Here is a 26,787-nt window from a genome sequence, read left to right on the forward strand (position 1 = left end):
TCTCCATCATGCTTCAGAGGTGAGACCAGGACACTCCCTGACCCACCTTGGAGGTTTGTGGGTCTTTAAAAAAAACTAATCAATCTCTAGTAGCACTGAGGTTGTATTAACATGTTAAATTGAATAGACTGTTCCATTTTTAAAAATAAACAAATTGGTTATTAACTAGTTTATTAACTATCAGAATTAACTGAACTTAAAAAAATTTTTAAGTCAACGCATTTTTTAAAATGTAAGTAAAACACTGTAGTAATAGAATTGTATACTCCTCAGCTGTGATTCCCAAGTACTGTTTAGTGGAAAACTCTGGAAGTTAAAACATATAATATGAGAAAAGGATTTTTTATAGTGGGTATTACTGTGTGGAAAACGACCCATGTGCAAAAAAAAAAAAAAAAATTCCTAATTCCAGAGATACTTGGTTACATTGATTGCTTGGATCGAATTTAAAACCCAGAGGGTGAGGCCTGCATGAGCCTGTCCAGCAGCACAGTTATAAACGCAAGGCCCGCAGGGGGAGAAGCGAGAACAGCGCTTGTTTGGAGGTATTGTGGTAACAGTGATAAGAAATGTGCTTTATAGATTCACACTTATTGAAGTTTAAATATGTAGTATGGCTGACAGGAAAAAAAGTCAATGTCCAATAAAGCTACAAACTCCATTCTACAATATTTATAAAAATCAAGAAATGGGCCTTACGCCTAATTTGTAAAACAGTGTATCTGTTATGTATACTTTTTAATGTTTGTCAAGTAAGGAGGTTTTTTTTTACATATTATTATTTGACACTGAACCAAAACACAAAATGATTTCTTTAAGGAAAGTAAGTGGCAAATAGAAATATGTAACCCCTAGAATAACCAATTATTTGAACTGACTAATCTCATTTCTGAAAAGGGGTCTCAACATGGCCCCTAAAGAGAGGTCCACTTGCCTTTACTGTCTCTGCCGTGGCGCTTGGAACGGGAGGCTAACGGGGCGTGTGTTCCCACAGGCATAGTCAACCACCAGGGAAGTGAACCAAGTTCTGCATTAGGAACTGTATTGGTTCACAGTCATCCATTTGATTCAACCAATTTGGAATATTTTTCCAAAGCATTTAGCTTTAAATCGGGATAGGCGAATACTGAGTTTAGGAATAATGTCCCTTACTTGCTGTAATGGAGCCTGTGAAGAGGAGAAATGATTCTGTAAGGAAAGACCATCCCCTGGGAGCTGGGAATACAGTTAACCCGTGAACAACGCAGGGTTTGGGGTGCCAAGCTCCCTCGCTGTGGGAAACCACCTCTAACTGCAGTTAGCCCCTCCCTGCATGTGCGATCCTGCGTGCGGGGCCGAGCCTTGGGCAACACGGGTTTGAACTGCGGGGTCAATATAAAGTGGACTCGTGCAGTGCAAACCTGTGGTGCTCAAGGGTCAACTGTACTTGTCCACAGGCCTGGCCTAGTTAGAGGTCTCCTCACCTTCAGTGGAATCAGTTATGACGAGGTCAAAGGGCTTTTAGGCCCATCTCCACTTCTGTGGAGACAAGACTACAGCTGCGGATGGAACAACGCCCTGGAAGAACTGGTGCCCTCTGAGTTCCTTCCCAGCTCAGACACTGCTCATCTGTTGCCTGGAAACCAGCGCACTGCCCTGGGCCATTATCCCGGCGCGTCACTTCCTGTGAATTTGTTGGGCCTTGGCCTCACCTGCGGAGTTTGACTCTCACTCAGTCAAGGCTGGCCTGGTCTGGCACGTGAGCAGGGTGGCCGGGCCGAGGCTGCACGGCTGTTCCTGTGGACACACACCGTCTGCACTCAGCCACTCTGAGCGTGGTGTGAGTGTTGAGGCAAAGGTTTCTCAAAAGCCATACACGGTTAAGGCTATGTAAACAGCTTGACAAAAATAATTTCAGATGCTTTTCAGCAGTACAGATCATTCAATTTTGGGGTGGTCCCTTTTGAGCCAGCTCTTAGTTCCCACACTGCAAAAGCCTTTGTTTCCACCTCTAATGTTCCCTTCTAGCAAATTACTACAAAATCCAGACCAGAAACTTTCTGGTCTGTCGCCCACAGTCCAGGAGGCACTCTGTTGGCTGTAGAAGTCGCCGGGCACTTGGGAAGGGTGGGCTGCGGCTGGTGTCAGTGAAGAGGTAGTTCTTGCTTTACAGAGTAAACAGGCTCCTTCCCACACAGTGACTTCGCGGACGGCTGGTACCTGGTTTCATTGGCGAGTTTCCAGTATCTCTCTCGCAAAAGGAATGCTGTACTTTTTGGTTGTCTCTGGCGAGTGAAGATCCCCTTTTTATTCCCTAATACTCTCTGCGGTGCTAAAAACAAGGCAAAAGATGTTTCAGATGACTTCTGATGAGCCAAACTGGAACCAAGCTGGAGCCAATCTGGGCACTAAACAGAAATATCCTCTTAATGATTTAAGGTTGTTTGGTCTGATGTGGCCACTTAATGGGTTGAAGATTTTACTCCTCCTCCTCCCCCAAAACACCTCAGCTCTCTGGTGTTTCAATTTCTCATCTGTGTTTATCTTTTTACTTGCAAACTAAGGTTTAAAATAGTAGGGTAACCAGCTGCCTGGTAACTGGAGGGGGCTGAGACAAAAAGTTACCCGTGGAAAGATGACCCTCCTAGTGGCGGCAAGAGTCCTGACCAGTCCAAGGTGCCTAGGGAGGATCTGCCAGTAGAGGTCAAAGTCCTCCTGGGTGAGCTTCCACCTGGGTCCCAACTTCTGCTGGTTGGTCTCAGTTGAAGCAGGGAGGGAGCAAGGCTGGCAACAGCCTGTCAGGGCTATGCCCTCAGCACACCTTCTCTCCTCCCCCTCGTGAAAACCACAGCATCCGTAAAACCACAAGTAGATCTTTCCCACCAAAAGTTCAAGACAATACTAACTTCCTCCGTGATAAGCAAATGCCAGCCACTGTTCCACGCACTTCATCAAATGGAATCCCTATGTCGTCTGCAAGGTGGCAGGCGTCATCTGCACTTACAGGCTAACGGAACGGTCAGGAAACTTGGCCATGGTCACAAAGCTAATTTCTCCCAACACGAAGCCGGTGCAGCTACTCGGGAAGCTAGATGGCCATCCAGGACATTTCCAGAAGCCACTAATCTCATTTGCCAAGCAGAGTAGGGGCTCATGTTCTCATTCTTTCTTCTGTTTACCCCTTTCCACTCTAATTTTTAAATAAACTTTAACGTTCCAAAGACCTGTATGCTAATTCCCACTACTACCAAATCCTTCCCACATCCCAAACTGCCACCCCAAGTTTATGGTATATCAAGTAACTAGTCATCTGCGGTCGCCCTCATCTCTCCCCGCTTGGGAAAGAGTACAGATGGTATTCTCCAGCAAGACTTTTAAACACGCCCACACTCAAAATGCTCTGACATTCTCCTGTACTCGGCAGACTGGCCCTGTTCACACGAATAATGAGAGCACATTTCTCAGGCTTGTCCCCTACTCTGGAACAACGAGTGTGCCCCACCATGTCCATTGCTCCCTCATACTGTTAGGAAACACAAGGCAAGTTAGCCGTTCTGCCCCAAGATAATAGGCTTCCCCATTTTCTTCTTTACCATAAAATGGGGAAGCAGGCAAGTGATTACTGCTTGCCAAGTGCACCTTACTTTTCCTAGGTAACCCTCTTGGAGGCCCACATTGATCCGATAAGCTTCCCCCCTCTTGTCTGCAGTGTTCTTACAACCAAATGTCCTGAACTGAAAGACCAATCTGAACAAATGAGCAATGGTACATTCCATAAACCAAAATGCCACTTACACTGGTCAGTCATAAAATCAGCGAAGTTCCAGATGAGCTCTCCAACCACATATTCTTTGCGTTTTTGGTCCAGAACCAAATGATACTGCTCCAGCAGACTTTTCTGGTACTCTTCACTGAACATCAGTGGTGGGTCCTGGAATTCAAGGCAAAGGGAGAATGGAAGAGCCAGAACTGACAGAATTGTAAATGTCAAATAAAAATAAGATCCATGTGATGAGGACCAAAATATCTGTCCTCGGTGGGCTGCAGTGCCCGCGGGACTCGCTGGTGCTGCTGCAGAGACACAGGCAGGGTATGATGGAGCCCAAAGTCGTAAAAGGAGCTTTTTTTAAACCTTCATTAGTAACTACTTTATAAATATAATCTGATACCTGCTCTATCTGTTTTCCATCTCTGTTCACCAGCTGAACTATACTGAAAGTAAAAATGTCTCTGGATAATAAATTTAAAACTCAAGTCTTAAGTAGCTGCCACTGTACAATCTGAGAACTAGTGTGACTCAGATTTAAGTCACCTCAGATTCATCTGTATCTGGTCTGGGTAGGTAGCTGCTGCTCAGCCCCAAATAGAGCAGGCATTAGAGAGAAAGTGGGGAACAAGAAAGAAAAGTGTCCCTGTCGGCACAGGCTTCACAGTCCAGCAAGAAAGACACAAGCTGAAGTGTCATGAGGGTGAGTAGGGGGAGTGCAAAGCAGGAACCGGGGGAAGCTTAGCAGAAGGAGCTCACTGACAAGGGGCCACAGAAAGGTCCCCGAGGCAACCTCCGAGCTGAGGCCTCCCGGGTGAGGGGCAGGCCATCCACAGCGGCAGCAGGAGGCAACACCTACAGACTCATCCCGTGTTTGGTGAAGAGCTCCTATGCATTCTGTACGAAGACATAAGATCTTTTAGATGGACCTGGGTCTGAGTTTTCATCTCATGGGAATTTGGGGGAGCTCAACTCAGATGCTGAAGGATGCTGGGGTCCAGCCATTTGTGAGAGAACAAAACCCTACTGGCTTTGCCTTTCTTTTCCAATGAGAAGGATCAAAATGCTTTATCGGATGCACTGAAGATATAACCATCCAATTAAGCCAAGCTTTGTTCCAGTTCCAAAACTGAATCTGAAGGCGTGATGTAGATTTTGTTTTAGTGGAAATGACTCTGCATTATCTAATACTAGTCATATGTGGCTATTTAAATTTAAAACTAAATTAACCAAGTCAACTCAAACTAATCACATTCCAAGTCCCCACTCACCATGTGTGGCTAACGGTACCCTCTTGGAGAGTGCGAGGTTTTAGCAGACAGCGCTAACCGAGACTCTCAAGAGTTTCTTAAAAATTCTGAGTTCGCTACCTTTTCAAAGAGGGAGAACAAATGTGCACATACATTGTCTTCATAAGCTATCTCCCCCCTTCACCAGTTTGTGGAGGTGGCACTCAGTGTAAGCAAGATGAATTTGAGGGCGTGAACAGAATAGAGTCCATGTCTGTTCACCATACCAAGAATCAGCATAGTAAGAAACATTATGTCAACAAAGAATCCCAGGAGCTGCGACAGACAAGTGTAAGGTGGCTGGGCTGCAGGTGAAGATTTGGCTGTGGTTCAAGAATCTACATGAAAAAAATTCCCACAAGACAAAGCAGCATATCTTTGGTGAGGAAATGGACAAAGCAATGAGAAAAAACCTAGTGACTAAAACTTGCTCCAAGATTTCACTCACTCCCTTAACGAATATTGTTCGGCACCCGCTGTGTGCTGGCCACTGCTTCGTGCTTGGGAAGCATCCATCATCGGGTTCAGTCTCCCTCCTAGAGCCCACAGGCTGGTCAAGGAGAGAGCTGAGGACATAATGATAGTGTGCAGTGAGAAGTACCCAGACAGAGGGAACAGATTCCTCTGGCTGGGCAGATGGGGTAAACCTCACCAAAGAGGGAACATCTCAGCTGAGACTTGAGCATGGAATAAGAATCCATTCACTGGCAATTGCGGTGCTAACATTCTAGGCAGAAGGAGGCCAAAAGCTAATGAGGAGGCTGCCCCTAAGGGCCCTGGCCAGGTGGCTCAGTTGGTTGAATGTTGTCCCCTATACCTTCAGGTCAGGGTTCAATCCCCAGTCAGGGCATATACCTACGTTTGTGGGTTCGATCCCTGATCAGGGCACATACAAGAGGCAACAGATCATGTTTCTCTCTCTCTCCCTTCCCTTATCCTCCCTAGGACCAATGGACATGTCCTCCAGTGAGGGTTAAAAAATTCCAAAAGAAAAGAGGCTGCCTCTGAGGACAAAGCAAGGTGGGAGAGGCCTGAGTCATGGGCAGCCGTGTGTGCAGAAGGACAGGCTGAGTGAGTGGAGAACGGCAGGGAGGTGTGAGGGACAGAGAAGAAGGTATGTTTCTAACCTGGGGCAGTGAGTGACACCACTGCCCAAGAGACTGAAGCAAACAATGTGCTACACGACTTACGTGGTGAAAGGCTGCAATGGAGTCTGCTCCATACTCGCTCTGAATAATGGGCTTCTGATAGGTCCTATACCACTCCTCAAACTGGGTGGCCAGCTGCAGCGGAATCACCTCCAGGTGCCCGTAGTCATGATACCAGGAGTAGTAACTATTCACACAGATGACATCCACGTATGGCGCCTAGGACAAGAGTGTTAAAGCTTGTTCACGAACCAGAACACTGCGTAATAGTGTTACAACTCTCATACTCAGGGGGCTCTTCTGGCGGAGCAGGTAAAAAGGGGATATAGAAAATGATTTCGATGCTTACATAGTCAAGAAGTGACCTGAAAGGAGCAAGTCTACAACCCTGGACTGATGTGCCTGACCTGGCCACAGCTCTGTGGAGGGCTGAGGCAGGGCAGGCGCCCAATGAGCTGGCCTCTTCCTCCCTAGGGAGTGCTCCTGTTATTGGTCCTCCCTCTCCTGGCCCTGGAAGAATGTTCCCAACTGAGGGATAGATGCAGTTTTTCTCCTCACAAAGAATCCTGATTCACCATTCTGGAGCTAGTGCTGTGGGCAGTAGAGAGGCTGTAAAATCCCCCCTAGCAGGGTGGCCAAGACAATGGGGCAGGACTGCTTGAGGCCAAACAACGCAGTGCTCAGGACTCTGTGGCAAAGACCAGACAGCCCAGTGTCTAGTCTCTAACATCAACTGAACATGGTTCGCCTCCAGACCCTGCACTGGGACTGACGTGGCCTGTTTTTCCCAAGTGACTGTAGCCTCTCCAAACTGTGGTGGTGGAAAAATGCAGACAGGAGGAAGGAGCTGGGGGAGGGACCTCTGGGTGGACACATGTACATGGGTCACACCTCCCACCAGATGAGCCTTGCAACCTTCCAAGGTCAAGCACAGGTTTCCCTGTGCACGCGGAAGACTAGACCAGAAGGAGATGCCATTTGGCCTTGAGAGCACGCAGGGTTTCCTTGAGCCATGCTGGTGTTTCACCAGTCTTTACGTTTCTTTGAGGGGGTCTTCTCGGGAAGGGAGCACCAAGGCTCCATGCTTCTCTCCATCCATGCTAAAATGAGTGTTCCCAATTCACATTTGTATATAGTATTTTTTTCTGTTCTCTCTTTAGATGATTTCTCTTTCTACAGGACTTTTCTCCTAGGTACTGGTCTTGCTCTCCAGAGAAGGAACATTTTCTTTGCTCCAGTTTTTTAGCTTCAGGGCAACTGAAGACATCGTCCCTGAGGGGCTGCTGTGCCAGGGGCAGCGAGGGAGGCCAACTGATCCAGCCAGCTGTGGGAGCCTGCCCCATCGATTCTCAACTGGGACCAGGTCAGTGGCTCCCAAAGCTGGTGGATGCCTGGAATCACTGAAGAGCTTTAAAAAAACTCAAGATTCCCACCCTGGACTGACTAAATCAGAATCTCAATATCCAGACATCTGTACTTGCAAAAAGCTTTTCTTAGTGGTTCTGATGATTAGCCAGGTTTGAGAAACACCGCACAACGGCAGCTTTAGCTCCCTTAAACCTTTGCTCTTTAATTAGCACAGTACACTGAGGCGCATAAAATTAAACTGACGCATGTAGAACCTGGACCAAGACCAAACTGAATATCCCGGGGCCCAGACCCCTCAGACTTAGGAAGCCACTCTTCCTGGTACAGACCATCTATGAAAATGCTGCACTGGCAGCTCCTGGTTCTTCCCCCCACACTGGCCCAGGAGCTCCCCTCCCGCAGCAGAGGCTCCTTTCCGTAATGCCCCGAGGCCCGGCATCATAAGGCTCACACCATGCAGGGTGTTCCTGATGACGGTGGCAGGGGTCAGGGGGTTGCTACATCAGGAGGCTCGGACCCAACAGTGTTCATCGGAGCTCAAGGCAGAACTCAAACACAGGGTGGAGGGGATGAGAGCGGTGGGACCCCCAGGCTTACCCCCAGGTCTGCTTCATAGTTAGAGTTTGTCACAAAGGTCACGGGCCGGGTGGGGTCCAAGGCTTTCGTGTGGGCAATCAGTGTCCTGTCCACAGAGGGCAGAAAGCAGGGCTTCTGTCAGGCCAGGGAGGGCTGTCATAGCCACCTTTCAGCCCCTCCCTCCCAACCCTTCCCCCCCAAAAAACACACCACCACTGCTCTCCTCCCTACCTCTAAGAGTATTTTAGGTAAGCAACCATGTTCCTCTAGTCTGTGATCACGTTCCCTGACACCACTCCTTCTCCCTCCCCAAACCCTACATCCCCCCCACCCCAAAGAGACCACCTCACAGGGAGAAGCAGGCAGAGCTGAGGTCCTTGGGCTGGGCACTGCCCAAAACTTGGTTCTCAATCTCTGAAAGAGCCCTCGAAAACAGGTGTGGATGGGGCATGGATTAGGGTGGATGTTAACTGAACAAGCAATTAGGGAAGCAGTGTTAGGGGGCAGGGTGTGTGCTGTGTGCGCAGCAGGCTCCTGGGCCTTCAACAGCTATGCCCCCAGCTTCACGGGGTTGGGGGGGGGAGTGGGGTGAGCAGGGACACTTGCAGATGTCAGAAATTGCAACTACAAGTGATGGCAGGAAAGCGAGCTCCAGGAGACAATAACAGGACACGCAACTGACAGTGGAAAGTCTGTGACAGCCGATCAGAAGGAGCGGCATTAATGCCGAATCACATTAACCAAGGAGGGATGGCAAGAAGAGGCTTCCCAACGGAGGAACCTGTCAGACCAGGTCACCCTCAATCACTGTGTAAGCCTATTTTCCTCTACTCTTCCTCACAGCTAGTGACCCCCTCTCCCCGTAGCTGCTCTCCTCGTTCTAAGGCAGATGTTTTCATAGGCCAGAACAGGTACCCCATATGCTTAGTTCTGCAACCCACACTCTGAAACAGCCAGGTTGTCACCTGGGAGCTTCGGAGCCTAGCTGAGCTCCTCCAGCCCAGGTAGCTCTGTCCAGGTCCTGCCCCCATCCCTGCGGCTCCAAAAATCATGGATCTCCCTCTTTCCACCTCCCTAAGGAGCACACCTGGAACCTCAGGCACCCATTCCTGGGAGCCTACATATACCCCTTTCACACTCGCAACAAAGCTCTGTTCACCAGCCCTGGCTCGACACACCCCAGTGCCCCCTGCACTCTGGGGCTGCAGAAACTTGCAAGCAGTGGGCCTCAGGGAGTGTTTTGATGGCCTCATGCAGCAAGTGAATTAACTCTCCTCTGTAGGACTGGAAGAGAAGGAACCTAGGAAAACACCGGGCTGGGGGTGGAGGAGAGTTAGGGTGGGGGAAGAGTTCCACCCTCCCAGTGCAGAAACACTGTCCCCAAGTGTGTTTATTTCCATTGCAACACAGGGGCAGGGGAGTGGGGGAGAGCGGGGAGGAAGGAGCTACTGGAATCAGGAACTGTAGATGGTCTAGTCCTGCCCAATATTGTAACTTTAGAATAGTTAGGATATGCATGCCATTGAAAACCTGTTTGTAAGTATGTGGGCAGATAAGCTGGTATTATGAAGCCCGACTCCACTTTACAGATGAAACCAAGGCATCACACACTGAGTTTTTTTGAAGTTTTAACACACACTAAATTTCCCAGGAATGGAGATACTATTAAAAGTGAGGGAAGAGTATACCTAGTTTTATTCGGAACTTCACCTAGAGTGGTTCACCATTTTGGAAATGCGCGGCACTGAAGGGAACGCTGTTCGTGGTATCACTCCTGTCAGCTTTTGGAGCTATGCTCTCACAGGACTCCAGAACTAGGCGTAAGCCTCTGACCCCTCTGCTCGGTCTTCTGGGGAGTCAGGCCCATGCATTCATGGAGCATTTTATCAATGACTCTCCTTTATATCACAGTCAGGCCACGCCACTATTTTTCTTCTTAATTTGAAGTTATATGTTAGTAGGTTAGGTTACCTCTAGATTTCATTTCAGGTGTGAAAAGCGGGCACTGAGTCTCACTGGGCTGAAATCACAGCTTAGCTGGATAGGAACCTTGTCCCCTGAACTGACCAGATCTGGTCGCACTCTTGGGTCTGGGCTGGGAGCTGGATGCTGACTCTAGCGCAGCACACACCCCTCAGGGAGACCTCAGCTCTCCAAAGGCCGCCAGCCAAGGCTGAGCAGGGCCGAAGGTGAGGTCTCTCCCCTGACCCAGGCCAGGGCAGGCGGGGGCACTCACTTGAAGTAGTAACCTGCAGGTTGCAGGAAGGAAGTGGGCTCATTGGCCACAGACCACATGACAACAGCTGGGTGATTCTTGTCCCTGCGTACCAGCTCCTCCATCACCTCCAGGTGGTGCTGCAGAGACACGTTGCTGTAGCTCTGACTATGGGGCGGGGGAGAAAAGGAAGCATGTTATGGCCTGTCAAGGTGGCGGTCTGAGCAGCATGGGCAGCGGGCACTCACATCAGCGCGATGCCCACGCCAGGGCTCTCATCGATGACCACAATCCCATACTGGTCACAGAGCTGCATCACCTCCTCCGCATAGGGGTAGTGGCTGGTACGGAAGGCATTGGCACCAAGCCACAGAAGCAGGTTGAAGTCCTTCACCAGCAGTGGCCAGTCAAAGCCCTTCCCTCGGATCTAGGAGACAGCAGAGTAACATAACCCCCGCCCTGTGTCCCAGATGCGTTTCCTCCTAGAGCTGGGCCCATCACCCTCTATCCAGACAAGCACAGGGCCCATCAGGCAGCAGTTCTGAGCAGGTGGCTTAACTGCTCTGAGCTGCCCTCAACTGCTCTGGGGCACGGGGAAGGTAACGATGAGAACCAGCCCCCACAGCTATGCAGGAGCCCCAACTCACGTCTGCATCCTCATGTTTGTTGACCCCATGGAAATAGAAAGGTTTCCCGTTAATGAGGAACTGGTTTGTTGTGACAGCCACAGTGCGAATCCCCATGGGGAGAGTGTAGAAGTCAGACACAGGCCCAGCCACCGTCTGTGCAGTCAGCTTCACCTGGAGAGCCAAGCACTGGCGTGAGGCACCGTTCATGGCCTGAGCCCCCCACAGCCCGCCTATCGGCAGGAAGGCCCCTTGTAAGCCACAGCGGCCCACCTCAGGGACGCAAACAGAGAGACTGGGTAGTTATAGGTTTCTGCCATTAGCAAGGAGAAACCCAGCCTGCCCATGGGGTCTGCTCTTCAAATCTGGGCTGCCCCACCAAGGGCTGAAAAAAATCGGGCTGGGAACACTTCAGTCCAACTGACTAGGCTCAGAGGTCCATGCCTGTTGCCCACCTGTCCTGCACCCATGCTAAAGCCAGGTAGGGCTGCTGGATGGGACAAAAGGCCTCCCATAGCCCCAGTCTTAACCACCATTACCTCCAACGAGTACAGGTAGGCAGGGTGTTCATGCATCAGGTACGGCCACCAGAGGTGGGCACTGGGCACCCGCAGCTGGCCCTGGTCCCCAGTCCCCTGGGCTACAACTTTGCCTTCCTTATCCAGAAGATACACTTCTAGCTGGAAGTGGTCACTGCCCTGGACGAAAATCTGGTAATACACCAGCCCTGTGGGAGACCAGAGAGATCAGAGAGAAGGATGTGACCTGGGTCGTACAGATGAGGAGGCCCTGAAGCCACCACTCGAGTCCTCTCAGGCCCTGAGACCCCTCCAACAATTATTTCTTGAGCTTGATCTGCAGCGAGGAGAGCCTGAGTGAGGGCGCACAGTGCAGAAGGAACATGGAGTTGCCACCTATCCTGAGTGATGAGATTTTAGGCAAGCCCCACTTCTCATTGGGCCTTATTTCCCCATAAAATGAGGTCTGACCAGATGGGTATTTCGAAAGCCCTTGCCAGCTTACACGGGCTGGATTTTAGCTTAGGTAGATGGGGACCTGTGAGGGTTAAGAGATGCTAGAAGAACCTTTCTCTCAGGGCATCTTTCTAAACAGGGAACAGAGCCGCCTTGGGCTTGGCTGAGGGCAGATCCTGCCGGGAGCCCTCACCAGTGTCTTCGTCCACGTTGGTGGTGACAGTGATGTCATCAATGTAGGTGGTGGGCGTCGTGTAGAGGAGCACGGGCCGGTGCAGTCCCGCATAGTTGAAGAAGTCAAAGTTTGTGTTCTGGACAAAGTAACCCTTGGGGTACCTAAAGTGGGAGGACAATGGCCAGCTGGGGCCTTGCCCTGAGGCCTTCAACCTCACCTCTGCTAAGGCTACCCTGCCCCTAGTGGGAAGACCACTGGGCAGGGTGGGGACTGGGATGGGGGAGCAGGGTGCTGCTCACTTGGAAGTATCCGTCTTGTAGATGATGTTCCCTGGTGGCAGGGTGTGGGGGGTGAGTGTGTTGTTGATGGCGATGGTAATGCGGCAGGAGGACAGAGGCCCACTCTGGACCAGCTTGCTGATGTCAGCCTCGAATGGAAGATGGCCCCCCTCGTGCTCTGCCACATGGACCCCATTCACCCACTGCAGACACATAGGGTTTATGGGGTGGGGGCAGCAGGCCAGGGTGTAAGGGGCACTGCCATCTCATGCATTCCTTCACACAGATGCCCTGCCAGCTGCTACCTGCCTCATTGGCCTGATGGGAGGAATGGAACTCCAGAGGAGATTAGGCAACCCTCCCCAACCCAGGGCACAAACCCCAGTGTGAGGCAAGAGCATTCCCCCCCATCCACCCCAACCCCAGGAGGCAGGCTGTCAGATGACAGCTGGGAGCCAGGCACCCCAAGGCAGCCCTACGCGTGCTCAGCGGCTGCACTGCCCACTCGCCCTGCTTGCTGCTCACTGCACTGACCACAATGGCATAGTAGTGAGCACTGCCAACTCTCAGCACCACTCGTGTGCCCAGGTCCTGGGTCCATCGCTGGGGCAGGGTCGCCTCCCGTTCATACCACACCCAGCCGACAAATCTGCGCAGCCGCTCATCCTGGCCCACATCGTTGAAGCTGGAGGGAACAGGCATGTCCAGGGTAGGACCCGACTGGGGAAAGAAGGGCCAGGATCAGGACCAGACCACCTAGAAATCTAAGACCAGGGCCCAGGCGGCCCCCTTTCCTAAGAGGCCAGGTCCCCCAGCAACCCTGCCTGCGGGAAGGCTTCTCCAGACCCTGGAATTCTGGGCCACTCCACTGTTGTTAATCTTTCCCAGCAACTGACCAACGCCTTTTATGGAGCTCATTTAATTCTCACATCTCCATGAAGTAGACATCAGTCACTCATTCAACGGACAGTGTACAGTGAACACCTACAATGAATGCTGTTCCAGATGCTAGGAATAAAATGGTGAACACGCCTCTGCTATCAGGTGATCAGCTCTATTACTAAAGCGTGGAGAGTGAAAGGGGTCTATCTTAGGAGTCAGGGAAGGCCTTTCGGGGCCAGGCCCATGGGATACTACCTCAGGACAGCCTGGCAGAACTGAGTGAACCTGAGCCCCGCAGGGAATCCCTCGAACACCTCAGGCAGAAGGCAAGCAGGAGTGAGGCAGATAGTTCAGTGGGCCTGGAAACAGCCTGGCTTTCCTAAAGACATCTTGTATGTGGGGCATGGACCTCTAGGAGGGGATTTCCTCTGTTCTTCAGAGCTGTATCCCCAGCGACTGACACAAGCCCTGGCACATAGTAGGAATATGATACATATTGGCTGAATGAATGGATAACTTGCTGCTGAGGGATGGACTGCTAGGACGGTTTATGTCCGAGGACTGGTGGGGCCAGAGGTTCTTTCTCAAGGCAACCAGCACAAGGGTCTCCAGGAAAAGAGGTGAGCGTAGGGTTACACGCAGCCTGAGTGAAAGGAGGATGGGCAGAGACCTGACTAAGAGGAAGATGATCAACTGACGCCCCAAGGAGGAAGGCTGGCCATGCACAGGCTGCTTTACTGAGAAACTGTTGAGTGGAGCACATGCCTAGCACCCAGCCCCCACCCTGTCCTTTCTTCCTTCCCCTGCTGAATCCTGGGCAGCAAAGACCAAAAAAGAGGATCTGGGAGAGGCTGGCGGCCCCACTTCTCCGCAGCCTTGACCCAAGTCAGAGGTGAGACCTGAAGTGACGTCCTTGGCTGCCTGGGTGCCAAGCCCCGATCTCCTCCGCCTGAACCTGGAACCCAAGGTCATGCTGCCAGGGCAGAGCAGGTCCCCAGATGTGTAAAGCCCACCCTCCCCCCGCCGCCTGCCCAGCTCGGTGCCGCGGACCCCGCTCTGGCTCGGCCTGCCCCACCGGACCGGGCTGAGCAGGGCCCTTCCCCAGGCCCAGGTGGGGTGGGCGCCTGCCCCGCAGGGGTTCGGGCTCCGAGACGCCCTCCGCCCCCGCCGAGCGCCGCCAAGCCCGTTATCTTTTACCACCTCCAGGCCTGCGGCTCCGAGGGCAGGGCTCCCACCCTCCCCACCGGGCTTCTAGGGGCTCCCCAGCCCAGGCCTCGTCACCCCTGCTCCTGGAGCCCGCACCTCCCGCAGCGGCGTGCGGTACCACTGCTGCTCGAAGCCCTGGCGCCGATGGTCGGAGAAGTCGGCGCGGAAGCTCCAGAGGCCGTTGAGCTCCTTGCGCTCCCGCGACGCGCTCTCCCGGGGGTACAGCATCCCGCCCTGCAGCGCCAGCCCGCAGCCCCAGAGAAGCGAGCCGAGCAGAGCCCAGATCCCCGCCGGCCCCGCGACCATGGCTTCCGCGCGCCCGCCTGCAGCTGCTCCGCCCGCCGGGAGTCGGGAGGGAGGCGGGGAGTCCGGGGGTCGGGGGCGGGGCCCTGGGCGGGGCTTGCGGGGACCAGTCCCGCGGGTGGCCTCCCGCGCCATTTTGACTTAGAGCGGTGGCGGGACTCAGGGGGTCGGCGGGGACGAGTCGCCCTGCCGGGCTGGCGGGGAGCCCGAGGCTAGGCCTTTAGAGAAGAGGGACCCCCCGAGCCTCCATCCCGGAAAAGCGGAGGCACGGGCTCTGCGCTGGCCCCCAGGGCTGCGGGGTCACTGCCTGCTCCCCGCCCTCCCTTCCGGGACTGCTCCCTCCCTCGGGAACGCCCGTCCCAGGGGCTAGGCCGTGGCCCTGCGCCTGGGCCTCCGCCTGCGGTCCCCCGGGCCCTGAGCCCCTCCCTACCCTGGGGGCCGAGTCTGCAAGGTTAGGGGACTTACGGCCTCAGTAACCTAGGAATCTACCGCTCTTTTTGATGCAATTACCTGATTTTTTTTACATTACTATTATTTTTCAATTTTGCTCTGATTTCAAGCTCATCTAAGCAAATTTCTGATAGTGGACCTTGATCCTGGAAACGGAGTCCCCAGATAGTAAAAATGAGATATGTTCTAGGAACTGTCAAGGTAATAAAGGCTTTTCCCCAAATGCTTACCATATAAAAGTAAGAGAAAATGGGATACAAAAGTATATACAGTATGACCCCAATGTTGTTAGAATTATGCCCACACAAATAGAGGAAGGTAGTAGATATGAAGTGTTACTGGTTACTATAGATAGAAGTGATGTAGATGATTTTTATTTTGTCCATACTTTCCTGATTTTTAAAAATCTATGGTAACATGCATTATTTTTATAATCAGAATCAAACCAATAAGTTTTTAAAAACAGCAAACAGGCAAAATAAATAAATCAATAAAGCTCCTAGAAATTAATAAATTGGCTTTTCATTTACCCACAAGCCTTTATATATTAGTTAGTACAAGCTGACTTTCTACTGAGGAAAGAGTGAAGAAGTGGAGTCATTCTCTGTTCAAGCTGCTAAAGATGACTAAAGTAGGTTGAGGCATGAGGAAATGACTATTCTTGTTTTAACTAGCCTGGGAACTTAAACTTCTGAACTATCAGTTTCTGGCTGCACATCAAACCTCCAGATAACCCTCTGATGACCCCCTGAAGGACTAAGGAAAGAGTGTTCATGTATCCAGACCACCTGATACCCAGGATCCAGACCACCAGTCATCTAGAGATTTCCATCTCAGACCAGGTGAGAGGCTAAGAATGCAGGACTGATTCTTCTTAAGAATACACTTTATATTATTATAAGAACTCTTAGCTTTTCTTTTTTCGTCCGAAACAATCTAGGTACTGCCTAGTTGTGTCCCTAGTTTACAAACACTAAACCCTTGATAAATCTTTATCATTTATTTCAAGCCAAAGCTTCCAGAGTCTTTTTGAGTTCATGCAACACTATTGTCTAATGGGGATGAGGAGAATAGAGAACTGCTAAAATAGTTTCCCAGCCTTGTGAACCTGAAAATTAGACCCTAGCGGGTAAAGCCGACACCAGTGTCCTTCCCCACCTGTTTGCAGCTTTGTATAAATATGAGTCTGGAGATGTAACCACGTGTGTTGGCAGCACTGAGAATGGATGAAAGAATGAAGGCTGTAGAGAACAAATGAAAATGCCATTGGTGTAGGGGTTCTCACTCCTCCTCCAGATAGAAATCAAGAGAAGAGGTAAGCCCTGGCCAGGTAGCTCAGTTGTTTAGAGCAGTGTCCCAGTTTGCCGAGGTTGTGGGTTCGTGCTCTGGTCAGGGCACAGACTAGAAGCAACCAGTGAGTGCATAAAAATAAGTAGAACAGCAAATCAATGTTTCTTTCTTTCTTAAAATCAATCAAAAAAAATTTAAGGTGAAACAGATTCAGAAGAAGATGTTTACTAAAAACAAGGTAGAGGGAAAGGAGAAAGGGAGGGAGCTTGATGCATCGAGGGGGCGCACACTAAGAAGAGTATGGCTCCCTGAACTGCTGCCAGGGTCTGCAGTGTAGAGGGCTGGGTTCTTTACACAGGTGCAGAGCGCAGCTCTTTGGGGAGCGCCTGAAGAGAAACTGAACTTATCTAGGAGAGGCTTAGAAGAGAACTGGAGAGCATTTCCATCTGTTTAAGACAGGCTCAGCCTGTCTCAGAAGGGTGATCTGTGAGACACCCCAACATTATGAGTAAAGGAGGTAAGAGGAGGAATGAGCTGGTCCTCATCTCCTGGAGATAAATCCAAACTCCTTAGCATGCTTCGTCATGATCTGACCTGTCCCTGGCTCCTATGTTCCTGCATGCCTCTGTACGTTTTCCTCTGACTGGAAGCCCTTCATCCTTGACTAGTTAACTCTTCCTCATCATTCTCAGTCTCCAATACTCAGTTCAGACTTTTTTGTTTTTGTTTTTTACATTTAAGATTATTTATTTTTATTAATTCTTTTTTACTGTTACTCTGTTACAGTTGTCCCAATTTTCTCCCTTTGCCCTCCTCCACTCATCCCACGCCCTTCTCCCACAGTCAATCCCCACACCGTTGTCCATGTCCATGTCCATTCATACATGTTCTTTGTCTAGTCCCTTCCCCTTTTTTCCACCATTATCCCCCTCCTCCACCCCTTCTGGTCACTTTCAGTCTGTTCCATGTTTCCATGCCTGTGGTTCTATTTTGTTACTTTACTTTGTTCATTAGATTCCTCCTATAGGTGAATGATACGGTATCTGTCTTTCACCAACTGGCTTATTTCACTTAGCATAATGCTCTCCAGTTCCATCCATGCTGTTGTGAAGGGTAGGAGTTCCTTCTTTCTCTCTGCTGCGTAGAATTCCGTTGTGTAAATGTACCACAGTTTTTTGATCCATTCATTTACTGTTGGGCACTTAGGCTGTTTCCTGCGTTGTAAATAGTGCCACTGTGAACATTGGGGTGCATGTGTTCTTTTGAATTGGTGATTTGGGATTCTTAGGGTATATTGCCAGCAGCAGAATCACTGAGTCAAAAGAAAGTTCCATGTTTAGTTTTTTAAAGTTCAGACATTTAAAAAAAAAATTTTAAGATATTATTTATTTTTTAGAAAGGGGAAGGGAGAAAGAGAGGGAGAGAAACATCAAGTGTGGTTGCCTTTCACTCGCCCCCCTACTGAGGACCTGGCCAGCAACCCAGGCGTGTGCCCTGACTTGGAATCGGACCAGCAACCCTTTGGTTCGCAGGTCGGTGCTCAACCACCAAGCCACCCTAGCCAGGGATAAGGTTCAGACATTTGGGCTTCACATTCCTTGGCCTCCCTGTCACTCCCCCACCCCGCCTCCCTTACACACATTCACACTCTGAATTTGAGACAGGATAGTAAGAAGCTAGGAAAATTCCTTGGCAAGTGGCATAGGGAAACTGAGACAGCTGAACACAATGGCCGAGCAATTTATAGCCAGGTAGGTGTACATGGTCACCAGGGAGGAAGGCCTGGCAGGGACAAAACTGGGAAATCAAGGACCTCTCCCCCAGGGTAACTTCTTCCCCACTTGCCTTTCCTACCTGCAGATAACAGCCAGGTTCAGAAAAGCAGCAAAACCAGGTGAGTGACGCCAGAACTAATTGCAGTGACTGAAGACTTCCTGCCCCGTCACTGACCAATCAGTGGAGACCCTGACCCTGAAAGGGCACACCAGGGGAATGAATATTCTACGAATCCCTCCCCTGAGACCTCCCCTAAGATTCCCACCTGCAAGAAAGAGGTAAGAGCCTCAAGACAAAGGACCTAGTGCTTGTGCTCTCCCTCTGGGGAGCAAGCAGCTCACGCCATTTCCTTTCCCTTCTTGCCCTACTTTCTCCATGGGCACTTGTCTCCTAAGGCAACAAGCGTCTGGCAGCTTGTCCCAGGCTAATGCTCTGAACCCCCCAAAGCCCCCTTTTCTCTGACTTCCCAGTGAGCTCAGGCAGCAGAGCCCAGGCTCTCCTGTTACTGCTTCTGTGCTAAGCCCTTCCTTGTTTCCCTGTCCCCACCTTTAATAAGTGTATCCTCATAGTCACCTGGACTCATGTTGTGAAATCTTTCCTACAGGAAGTCAAGAGCCCACACACTATAGCTGGCCCTAGGCAGACCGGCTCAGGCCAGGCCCTGTCCTGTAAGAAATTCACCAAGGAATTGGGCCCTTGGTTCAGGCCCCTTCTCCATCCCACTTCATGCCCCTGTGAGAAGCCTTCCTGTACTGACCACACTAGATTCTTTCATTTTTTGAAACCAACTAGTTCTGAGATCTCTCCCAGTCTACCATCTTCTCCTATTTTCACCATCCCCATTTACTCTAAACTTGCTCCTTTACCAGACTGAAGCTGTATTTCTTCTACTTTCCCTATTTTTTCTAAATAGAGCTGTCCTCTCTTGGTTTTTCAGCCTGGGAGCCCTTTTACACCAACACCTTGCATCTCCCTGGGGCACCTACCACTCCAGAGCTTTTCCTCTGGAGCATCTCTACCCCTGCCTTCCCCTTCCTCTTCTTATCTTGCTGCTGTACCCACATCACCCTTGGGGAATCTCCTCCTCTCCAGTTCCCAAGTGTGACCTGGGGATGAAATGAGCTTACTCTTTGTTGCTCCCATAAAAACGTGCACAAACTCTTTATTCTCAGGACTCATCTGCCAGTAACACTGCAGATGGAAGGGGAAACCAAGCTAATAGATATGGGGAAGTTACTAAGTTCCAACTCTCCTAAGTACTGGTCTGTCATTCCGTCTTTACTGCAAGGCTTTCCTCCAAATATCTGTCAGAGGACTTGCCAGAATGAGCCAGCAAATGATGTGTCCCCTTCCATCACCAGTGAACAGTTTAAAAATCTAAAGTGGCGTTGAAGGACCAACTCTTCCCTGACTTGGAATAAGCCCCGCAGGACATTTCCTCCTGTCTGAAAATTGCTAAATCCAGCCTTTTTCATCTTCATTCTAGTTTATCTCAACAAGGCAATTGACATATGAACTCCTAAAACTCAGCAATGTACCAATAAAGCCCATGGTAAGACCTACAAGGTCTGTCCAGAAAAAGTCCAGCCATTGTTAATATAATGAGAATGGTTTGCAAGACATTGATGCAACCCGGCAGCCAAAGAGAGTGGACTGAATGCACATGCGTGAACAAGGATGACCTCACTGTGCTAGTCAGTGGGGGTGGTAGATGCTGTTGAGTGAGCATGTGTACTGTGTGGCCATTGCATTCAAAATGACTGAGCAAGTAGAGCAACAAATCTGCATCAAATTTTGCACTAAGCTTCAACATTCTTCCGCAGAAACTATTGGGATGATTCAGAAGGCTGCAGCCATGGGCATCTGGTGATTGGCAGCTTCATCATGACAACGTGCCCACTCATGCATCACATCTTGTGAAGAATTTTTTGGCAAAACATCAAATCACCCAGGTGACTCAGCTCCCCTAAAACCCAGATTTGGTGCCCTGTGACTTCTGGCTTTTTCCCTTTGAAAAGGAAAAGATTTTCAGACCATAGATGAGATTTAGGCAAACACAACAGGGCAGCTGATGGCAATTGGGAGAACTGTGTAAATTCCCAAGGCACCTACATTGAAGGTGTCATTGTCCTATGTACAGTGTTTCTTGTATCTTCTTCAATAAATGTCTCTATTTTTCATATTACATGGCTGGATACCTTCTGGACAGACATCCTATGTTTCCTGACTGCTCTTCACCCTACCCATGGGATTCTGAAGGACTGGACAGAGGACCAGGCAGGATGTATCTGAGAGAGACCCTGAGATTGCAGAGTGGTGGGGGACGAGGAGAGGAAGACAAACTCATGTATAAAGCTGATTTGAGTAAAATATTCCTCCTCAATCATTCCTTCCAGGACAAATGTGAGTTCCCTGCAGAGGTGGGTTAATCTTAAAGTTGAAAGGTTAAGCCTTGAGCCCCTCACTTGCCAGAACTCCTTCTAAGGCCTTAAGAGGGGTGCCAGCAATTGTTCACATGATGTAGTAGATACCTGTGGTGCCCTATGTCCCATGTCCCCAGCAGCCTCTGATTTCAGCAGAGCTGAATTCCCTGAAATCTCAATGAGCAATGATCAGTTCCCTGAAAGCCCAGGCTCACCCCCTGCTAAGTGCATCTCATCCCAAGCAGTCTCTAAATTGCTAAATTCTGCTTCTTCAATGGAGTTGAGAAGTGGGGGTGAAGTAGGTATTAATTATCTAGAGACACTTCATCCAAAGGGATACAGGAACCATCAGAGGCGTGGCAACTCTGGGAAGATATGCGGTTGAGGTGTGACCTTGATAATACAATTTGATATTGGCTTTTCCTTCTTCTCTCTCTTACTCTTCCTGCTACTACATTTCTGGGATCACCTCCCAAATAAATGCCTGTGTCTAATAGGTCTTTGTCTTAGGCTCTGCATTCAGGAAAACCCAACCAAAAGTGTCCCTAGAAAGCCACTCCTCAGGATGAGACTCTGGAACTAGACAACCTTTCTGGTCATTCAGAAACAAGGACCCAAATGTTTGTCGCTCTAGTAAGTAGATGGTGATAGCTCCTGGGGTGCTGTAGCATTGTAATTACTGAGACTATTACCATTTGTGAATTGAGACTATTTCACACTAAATCTCACTTAGTATAACCTTAATTTCTTCCCTTATGTTTTTGCTGTCCTCAGTGAGTTGTTTGAGCATCCTTATCACCAGTGTTTTGAACTCTGCATCTGAAAGGTTGGTTACCTCCATTTCGTTTAGTTCTTTTTTAGGGGTTTTGTTCTGTTCTTTTATTTGGGCCATATTTCTTTGTCTCCTCAATTAAGCACCCTCCCTGTATTTGCTTCTGTGTATTAGGTAGAGCTGCTTTGACTCCCTGTCTTAGAAAAGGCACCTGCAAATTGTGTGGGGCAGAGTCTTCGATAATCACCAGGGCAGGCAACCCACTTCACCAGTTTGTGGCTCTGTGTGTGGGGAGGTCTCAGAGAGGGGACAATGCTGCTGCCTGGCTTCTGGAGGCTTGCCCAGCACTCTCCCTGCTTCCAGTCACTTTGCCCACTTCTAATATGCAACTGGCACTCTTCCAGCTATGGCCCTGATGGAGAATCCTAGAGTGGGTGAGTTTGTGTATGTTCTAAGTCTGTGCAGGCCCTTTAAGTGGACTCTCCTAAAAATCCAGCAGTTTATTCCACCACCCCAGCCCCCATTGGTTTTGACAGCCAGAAGTTATGGGGGTCTGTCTTACTGGCACTGGAACCCTGGGCTGTGTGATTTGGCCTGGGGCTGGGATCACTTACTCCCAAGGTCTCCCTCCTGATTTTTATCCCCCACATGTGAATGTGGGACCACCGTTCTGCCACCACTGTTGCCTCTCCACACCACACAGCCTTTTTGCACCTCTCTGTCCATCTCCACGACTTCACTTCTCCTACCCATCTGGATGAATGTGACTTCTTTAAATCCTTGGTTGTCAGACTTCCATACAGCTCAATTTTCTGACAGTTCTGGTTACTTGTTTTGAGATATAGTTGTAATTCTCTCTGTGGTTGCTCTAGGAGGCAAAGCGTGCCTACCTATGCCTCCATCTTGACCGTAAGGCAAGTTTTTTAAATTTTAAATCATTTTTTATTTTCAATTACAATGGACATACCTTATTGTATTAGTTTCAGGTGTACATCCCAGTAATTAGACATCATATAACTTAGTAAGTGATCATCTGATAAATCTCGTGCCCATCAGACACCAATACAGTTATGAGAATATTCCTTAATTTCTATTAACTATGAATATTCTAATATTCTATATTCCCTAATATTCTATAACTATGAATATTCTAATTCTAATTCTATGAATATTCTAATATTCATAGTTATTATTGACTATATTCTCTATGCTGTACTTTATATCCCCATGACCTTTGTGTAACAACCAATTTGTACTTCTTAATCTCATTACCTTTTTCCCATCCCCCTAACCTACCTCCCATCTGGCAACTGTCAAAATGTTCTCTGTATCTATGAGTCTGTTTCTGTTCTGCTTGTTCATTTAGTTTGCTTTTTTCTTAAGATTTAATTGTTGAGAGATATGTATTTATTACAATTTTATTGTTCATTTTTAAAAATCTTTTTTTTCTTCTTAAAGAAGACGCTTTACCATTTCTTATTATATGGTTTGTTGGTGAGGAACTCCTTTAGATTTTTCTTGTCTTGGAAGCTCTTTATTTCTTTTTAAATTTTAAATGATAGCTTTTCTGGGTAAAGTAATCTTGATTGTAGGTCCATCCTTTTCATCTCTTTTGAATATTTCGTGCCAATTCCTTCTGGCCTGAAATGTTTCTGTTGTGGAACCAGCTGACAGTCTTATGGGAGCTCCCTTATAGGTAATTAACTGTTTTTCTCTTGCTGCTTTTAAGATTCTCTCTTTAGCCTGACCAGCATGGCTCAGTTAGTTGGGCATCATCCCACAAGGCAAAAGGTCGCTGGTTCAATTCCCAGTCAGCCTATATGCCTAGGTTGCAGGCCTTGTCACCAGGAGGCGTGCATGCAAAAGGCAATGAATTGATATTTCCCTCACACATTGATGTTTCTCTTGCTCTCTTTCTCCATACTTCCCCCTCTAAATGAACAAATAAATAAATTTTTTAAAAAGATCACCTCTTTGTCTTTGGCCTTTGGCATTTTAATTATGATGTGTCTTGGTGTGGGCCATTTTGGGCTCATCTTGTTTGGGACTCTCTGCACTTCTTGGACTGATATGTCTATTTCCTTCGCCAAGTTAGGGAAGTTTTCTGTCATTATTTTTTCAAATAGGTTTTCAATTTCTTGCTCTTCTTCTTGCTTCTCCTTCTGGCACCCCTTTGGTACAAATGTTGGTACGCTCGAAGTTATCCCAGAGACTCCTTACATTATCCTTATTTTTTTGGATTCTTTTTTCTTTTTCTATTCTGATTGAGCATTTTTTGCTTTATTATATTCCAAACCACTGATTTGATTCTCAGCTTCATCTACTCTACTGTTGATTCCTTTTAAATTATTCTTAATCAGTATATCCTTCATTGCTACTTAGCATTCAAACATGTTTTAGAATCTACTGTCATAAAAAATGTTCTTGATCCCAAATTCCCTTCCACAGCAAAGTTTATCAGAAGAATTTTCTATATTTAGTGTCACCAAGTTCTTTCATTATGTTTGCTTTCCACCTACTCCAATTAGATTTAACACTCCACAGAATCTGCTCTTGGCACAATTACCAATTGCCTCTGTGTTGTAGGTCCAAACTATTTTGCCGTCTTCTTCTTACTCTTGGTAACCTTTGACTTGTTTGTTCAAGTCAACACTCTCCCAGGCTTCCATGAACCTACAAGCTTTTTGTTTTCCTATTACCTCACTGGCCACTTCTTCTCAGCCTCCTCTGCTGACCCCTTTTCCTTTAAATGTTGGAGTGTCCTGGGTTCTCTATCTATATTCTGCCCCCGCCCCCACCAAATTATCTCACCTATTCCAATAGCTTTCTATATTATTTACATGCTGATAGAATTTCCTGAAATTAGTGCCCTTGTGTAACCTCCTCCCACATCATACTAGGGTTGGCCTGTGTGATCAAGAGAAGATGTTGCTTCCAAGACTAGGTCATAGTGTGTTTTCTGCCTTTTGCTCTTTTTTGGATCACTTACTGTGGGGAAAGCTAGCTTCCATGTCCTTAGGACATTCAAGCAGGCTATGGAGAGGCATGGGTGAGAAGCCGAGGCCTCTTGCCAACAGCTATGTAGGTGAACCTATTAGAAGTGGATCCTCCAGTCCCTGTCAGATGACTGCAGCCCCAACAGACATCTTGAGTGCAATTTTATGAGAGACGCAGAACCAGAACTACCCAGTCAAGCTACTCCCCAAATCCTGACCAACAGAAACTGTGAGATAATAAATGTTTGTTGTTTTAGGTTTGGCCACTATTTGTTATGCAGCAACAGATAACTAATACAACCTCTAAGTTTATATCTCCCGCCTTGTTCACTCCAAAGACCTCCAGATTCATACCAACCCTAAAATACCCAAAAGCATCTCCAAATTTATATGGACAAACCACAACTCTTGATTCAGAAAACACTACTACTACCCAGTTTCTACTCTGGGAGAAATCTCCATCTTAATATCCACTCAGCTAACAGGCCAGAAACCTAGGGATCATTATCGATCCCTTCCTTTCCATCACACTCCATGTCCAATCCATCAGCTCTGCTTCCAAAATTCATCTTGACTGTGTCTACTTCTTTCCACCTCTATTGCTACTACGTTGGTCCAGGACACTGGCATCAGTCACCTGGACCAATGCCTCTTAACTGATTTCCCTTTTTCCATACTTGCCCATCCCACAACAGCAACCGGAGTTAATGGTCTTTAAAAAATTTATACTATATTAAATGGTTTGAACCCTCCAGCGGCTTCCCAGTGCACTCTGGAATAAAATTCAAACTCCTTACCGTGACCTTCAGGGCCTTGTGTGACCCACCTGCCCACTCTCTCTCTCACTCACTCACCATTCTTCAAACATTTGAGCCATTTTTCTATTCCTTAAATGCTTCAAACCCATTCCTGCCGTGAGAACTTTGCACAGATTGCTTCCATAGTCTTCCCTTCTTTGTCATTGAGGGCTCGGCTCAAGTTACCTCCTCAGCCTCTTGAGTTCTGTACCCACCTTAAAATCGCATTATAATAGGTAACCGTGGTAATTATTAGTGTTGCTCCCAAATATTTTTGATTCTCCCCCTTTCTAGACACATGCTTCTTGCCCCTTTGAAGTTAGATGTAACCATGTACCTATATTCACCAAATGAAATGTAGACAGCAGAAATTTAAGAGCCAGTGTCTGATCCGCCAAATCGGATGACCATGCCACGGTGACCATGGAAGTATGTGTCAAACTGAGCTTCCGTCAGCCTGAGTCCCTGAGTGAGTTAGGGTGATTGGTGCCCTCTTCCAATCTGTGATAAGTGTGAGGCCTGAATGAGAAAGAAACCTTTGTTGTTTCAAACAACTGAGATTTTGGAGTTGTTTGTTACTACAGCAAACTAGCCCATCCAGACTTACACACTGTGTGCTAGGTCCTCACCTGGGTGCCTTACATGTGTCAACTCATTCACTTCTCACACCAACCCTATGGAGTAAGTACTGTCATTATTCCCATGTTACAGTGCAGGACCAAGGCCCAGTAAAGTTAAGCACCGTTTCTGATACTGTAGAGCCAGCAGGGAACAGAAGTAGAATTTGAACCTAGCCAGTCTGGTTTCAGATTTATGCTCTTAGTCATTCTGCTGTACTGCCTCTCAGAATTTCAAACTAATGTTGGAACAGGAATTGACAAAAGTCGTGAGTTTTATGAAATATTTGTACAAATACAGAGAAGAGGGAACTGCCAGTTTTTATTTTTTCATTTATTGATTTTCAGAGAGAAGGGGAGAGAGAGGAACACCGATTTGTTGTCCCACTTATTTATACACTCATTGGTTGGTTTTTGAATGTGCCCCGACCAGGGATCAAACCCACAACCTTGGGGTGTTGGGTGAATGCTCTAACAGAGTGATCTGGCCAGGGCAGGGAACTACCAATTTTCATCCTGAGTTGAGATATATATTAATTATATTTACAAGTATTTATATCATATATTTAAACAGATATCATGATATTTCAGTAACTATTGTATTTCATTTTATTTTTTATTTTTTGCAAGCTCAGGTCTTTATTGCAAGGTGTCAGCTGAATAAGTTAGGAGGGCAATACATACACAATAAAGGAGACCACCAGCTCTCCTGAAACTTCTTCCTTGAAAGGGGAAGAAATCACAATGATTTGGACTGGGAAAAGATAAATAGAGACAAGCTAATCTATTTTGGAACTGAAATCAGGTTTAGTTGCTATTTTACTATCAATACCAGGGCAACAATTATCAAGTAGAGCAACCAACTAGAATAACAAACATTT

The 26,787-nt window shown here is 48.2% G+C and overlaps 1 protein-coding gene and 1 long non-coding RNA gene across 2 annotated transcripts; one reads left to right on the forward strand and one right to left on the reverse strand.

Moving 5' to 3' along the window:
- Positions 1-570: 570 nt before the first annotated feature.
- Positions 571-14,935, reverse strand: GUSB (glucuronidase beta). Its single transcript, XM_024571647.3, has 12 exons — positions 14,579-14,935; positions 12,929-13,114; positions 12,416-12,597; positions 12,135-12,277; positions 11,507-11,694; positions 10,989-11,141; positions 10,590-10,768; positions 10,363-10,509; positions 8,148-8,232; positions 6,225-6,401; positions 3,775-3,910; positions 571-2,311 (listed from the first exon to the last, which is right to left on the reverse strand). Exons 1-12 carry the CDS (start codon positions 14,918-14,920, stop codon positions 2,124-2,126), a joined length of 2,106 nt encoding a protein of 701 aa, XP_024427415.3. The 5' UTR covers positions 14,921-14,935; the 3' UTR covers positions 571-2,123.
- A 140-nt stretch (positions 14,936-15,075) lies between these two features.
- LOC123480872 (uncharacterized) lies at positions 15,076-18,548 on the forward strand. The gene is made up of 3 exons (XR_006657008.2): positions 15,076-15,436; positions 15,910-16,077; positions 18,386-18,548. It is a non-coding gene; the product is annotated as an uncharacterized lncRNA (long non-coding RNA).
- Positions 18,549-26,787: the final 8,239 nt, after the last annotated feature.

Source organism: Desmodus rotundus, chromosome 1 (genome assembly GCF_022682495.2).
Source record: "Desmodus rotundus isolate HL8 chromosome 1, HLdesRot8A.1, whole genome shotgun sequence".
Lineage (NCBI taxonomy): Eukaryota > Metazoa > Chordata > Mammalia > Chiroptera > Phyllostomidae > Desmodus > Desmodus rotundus.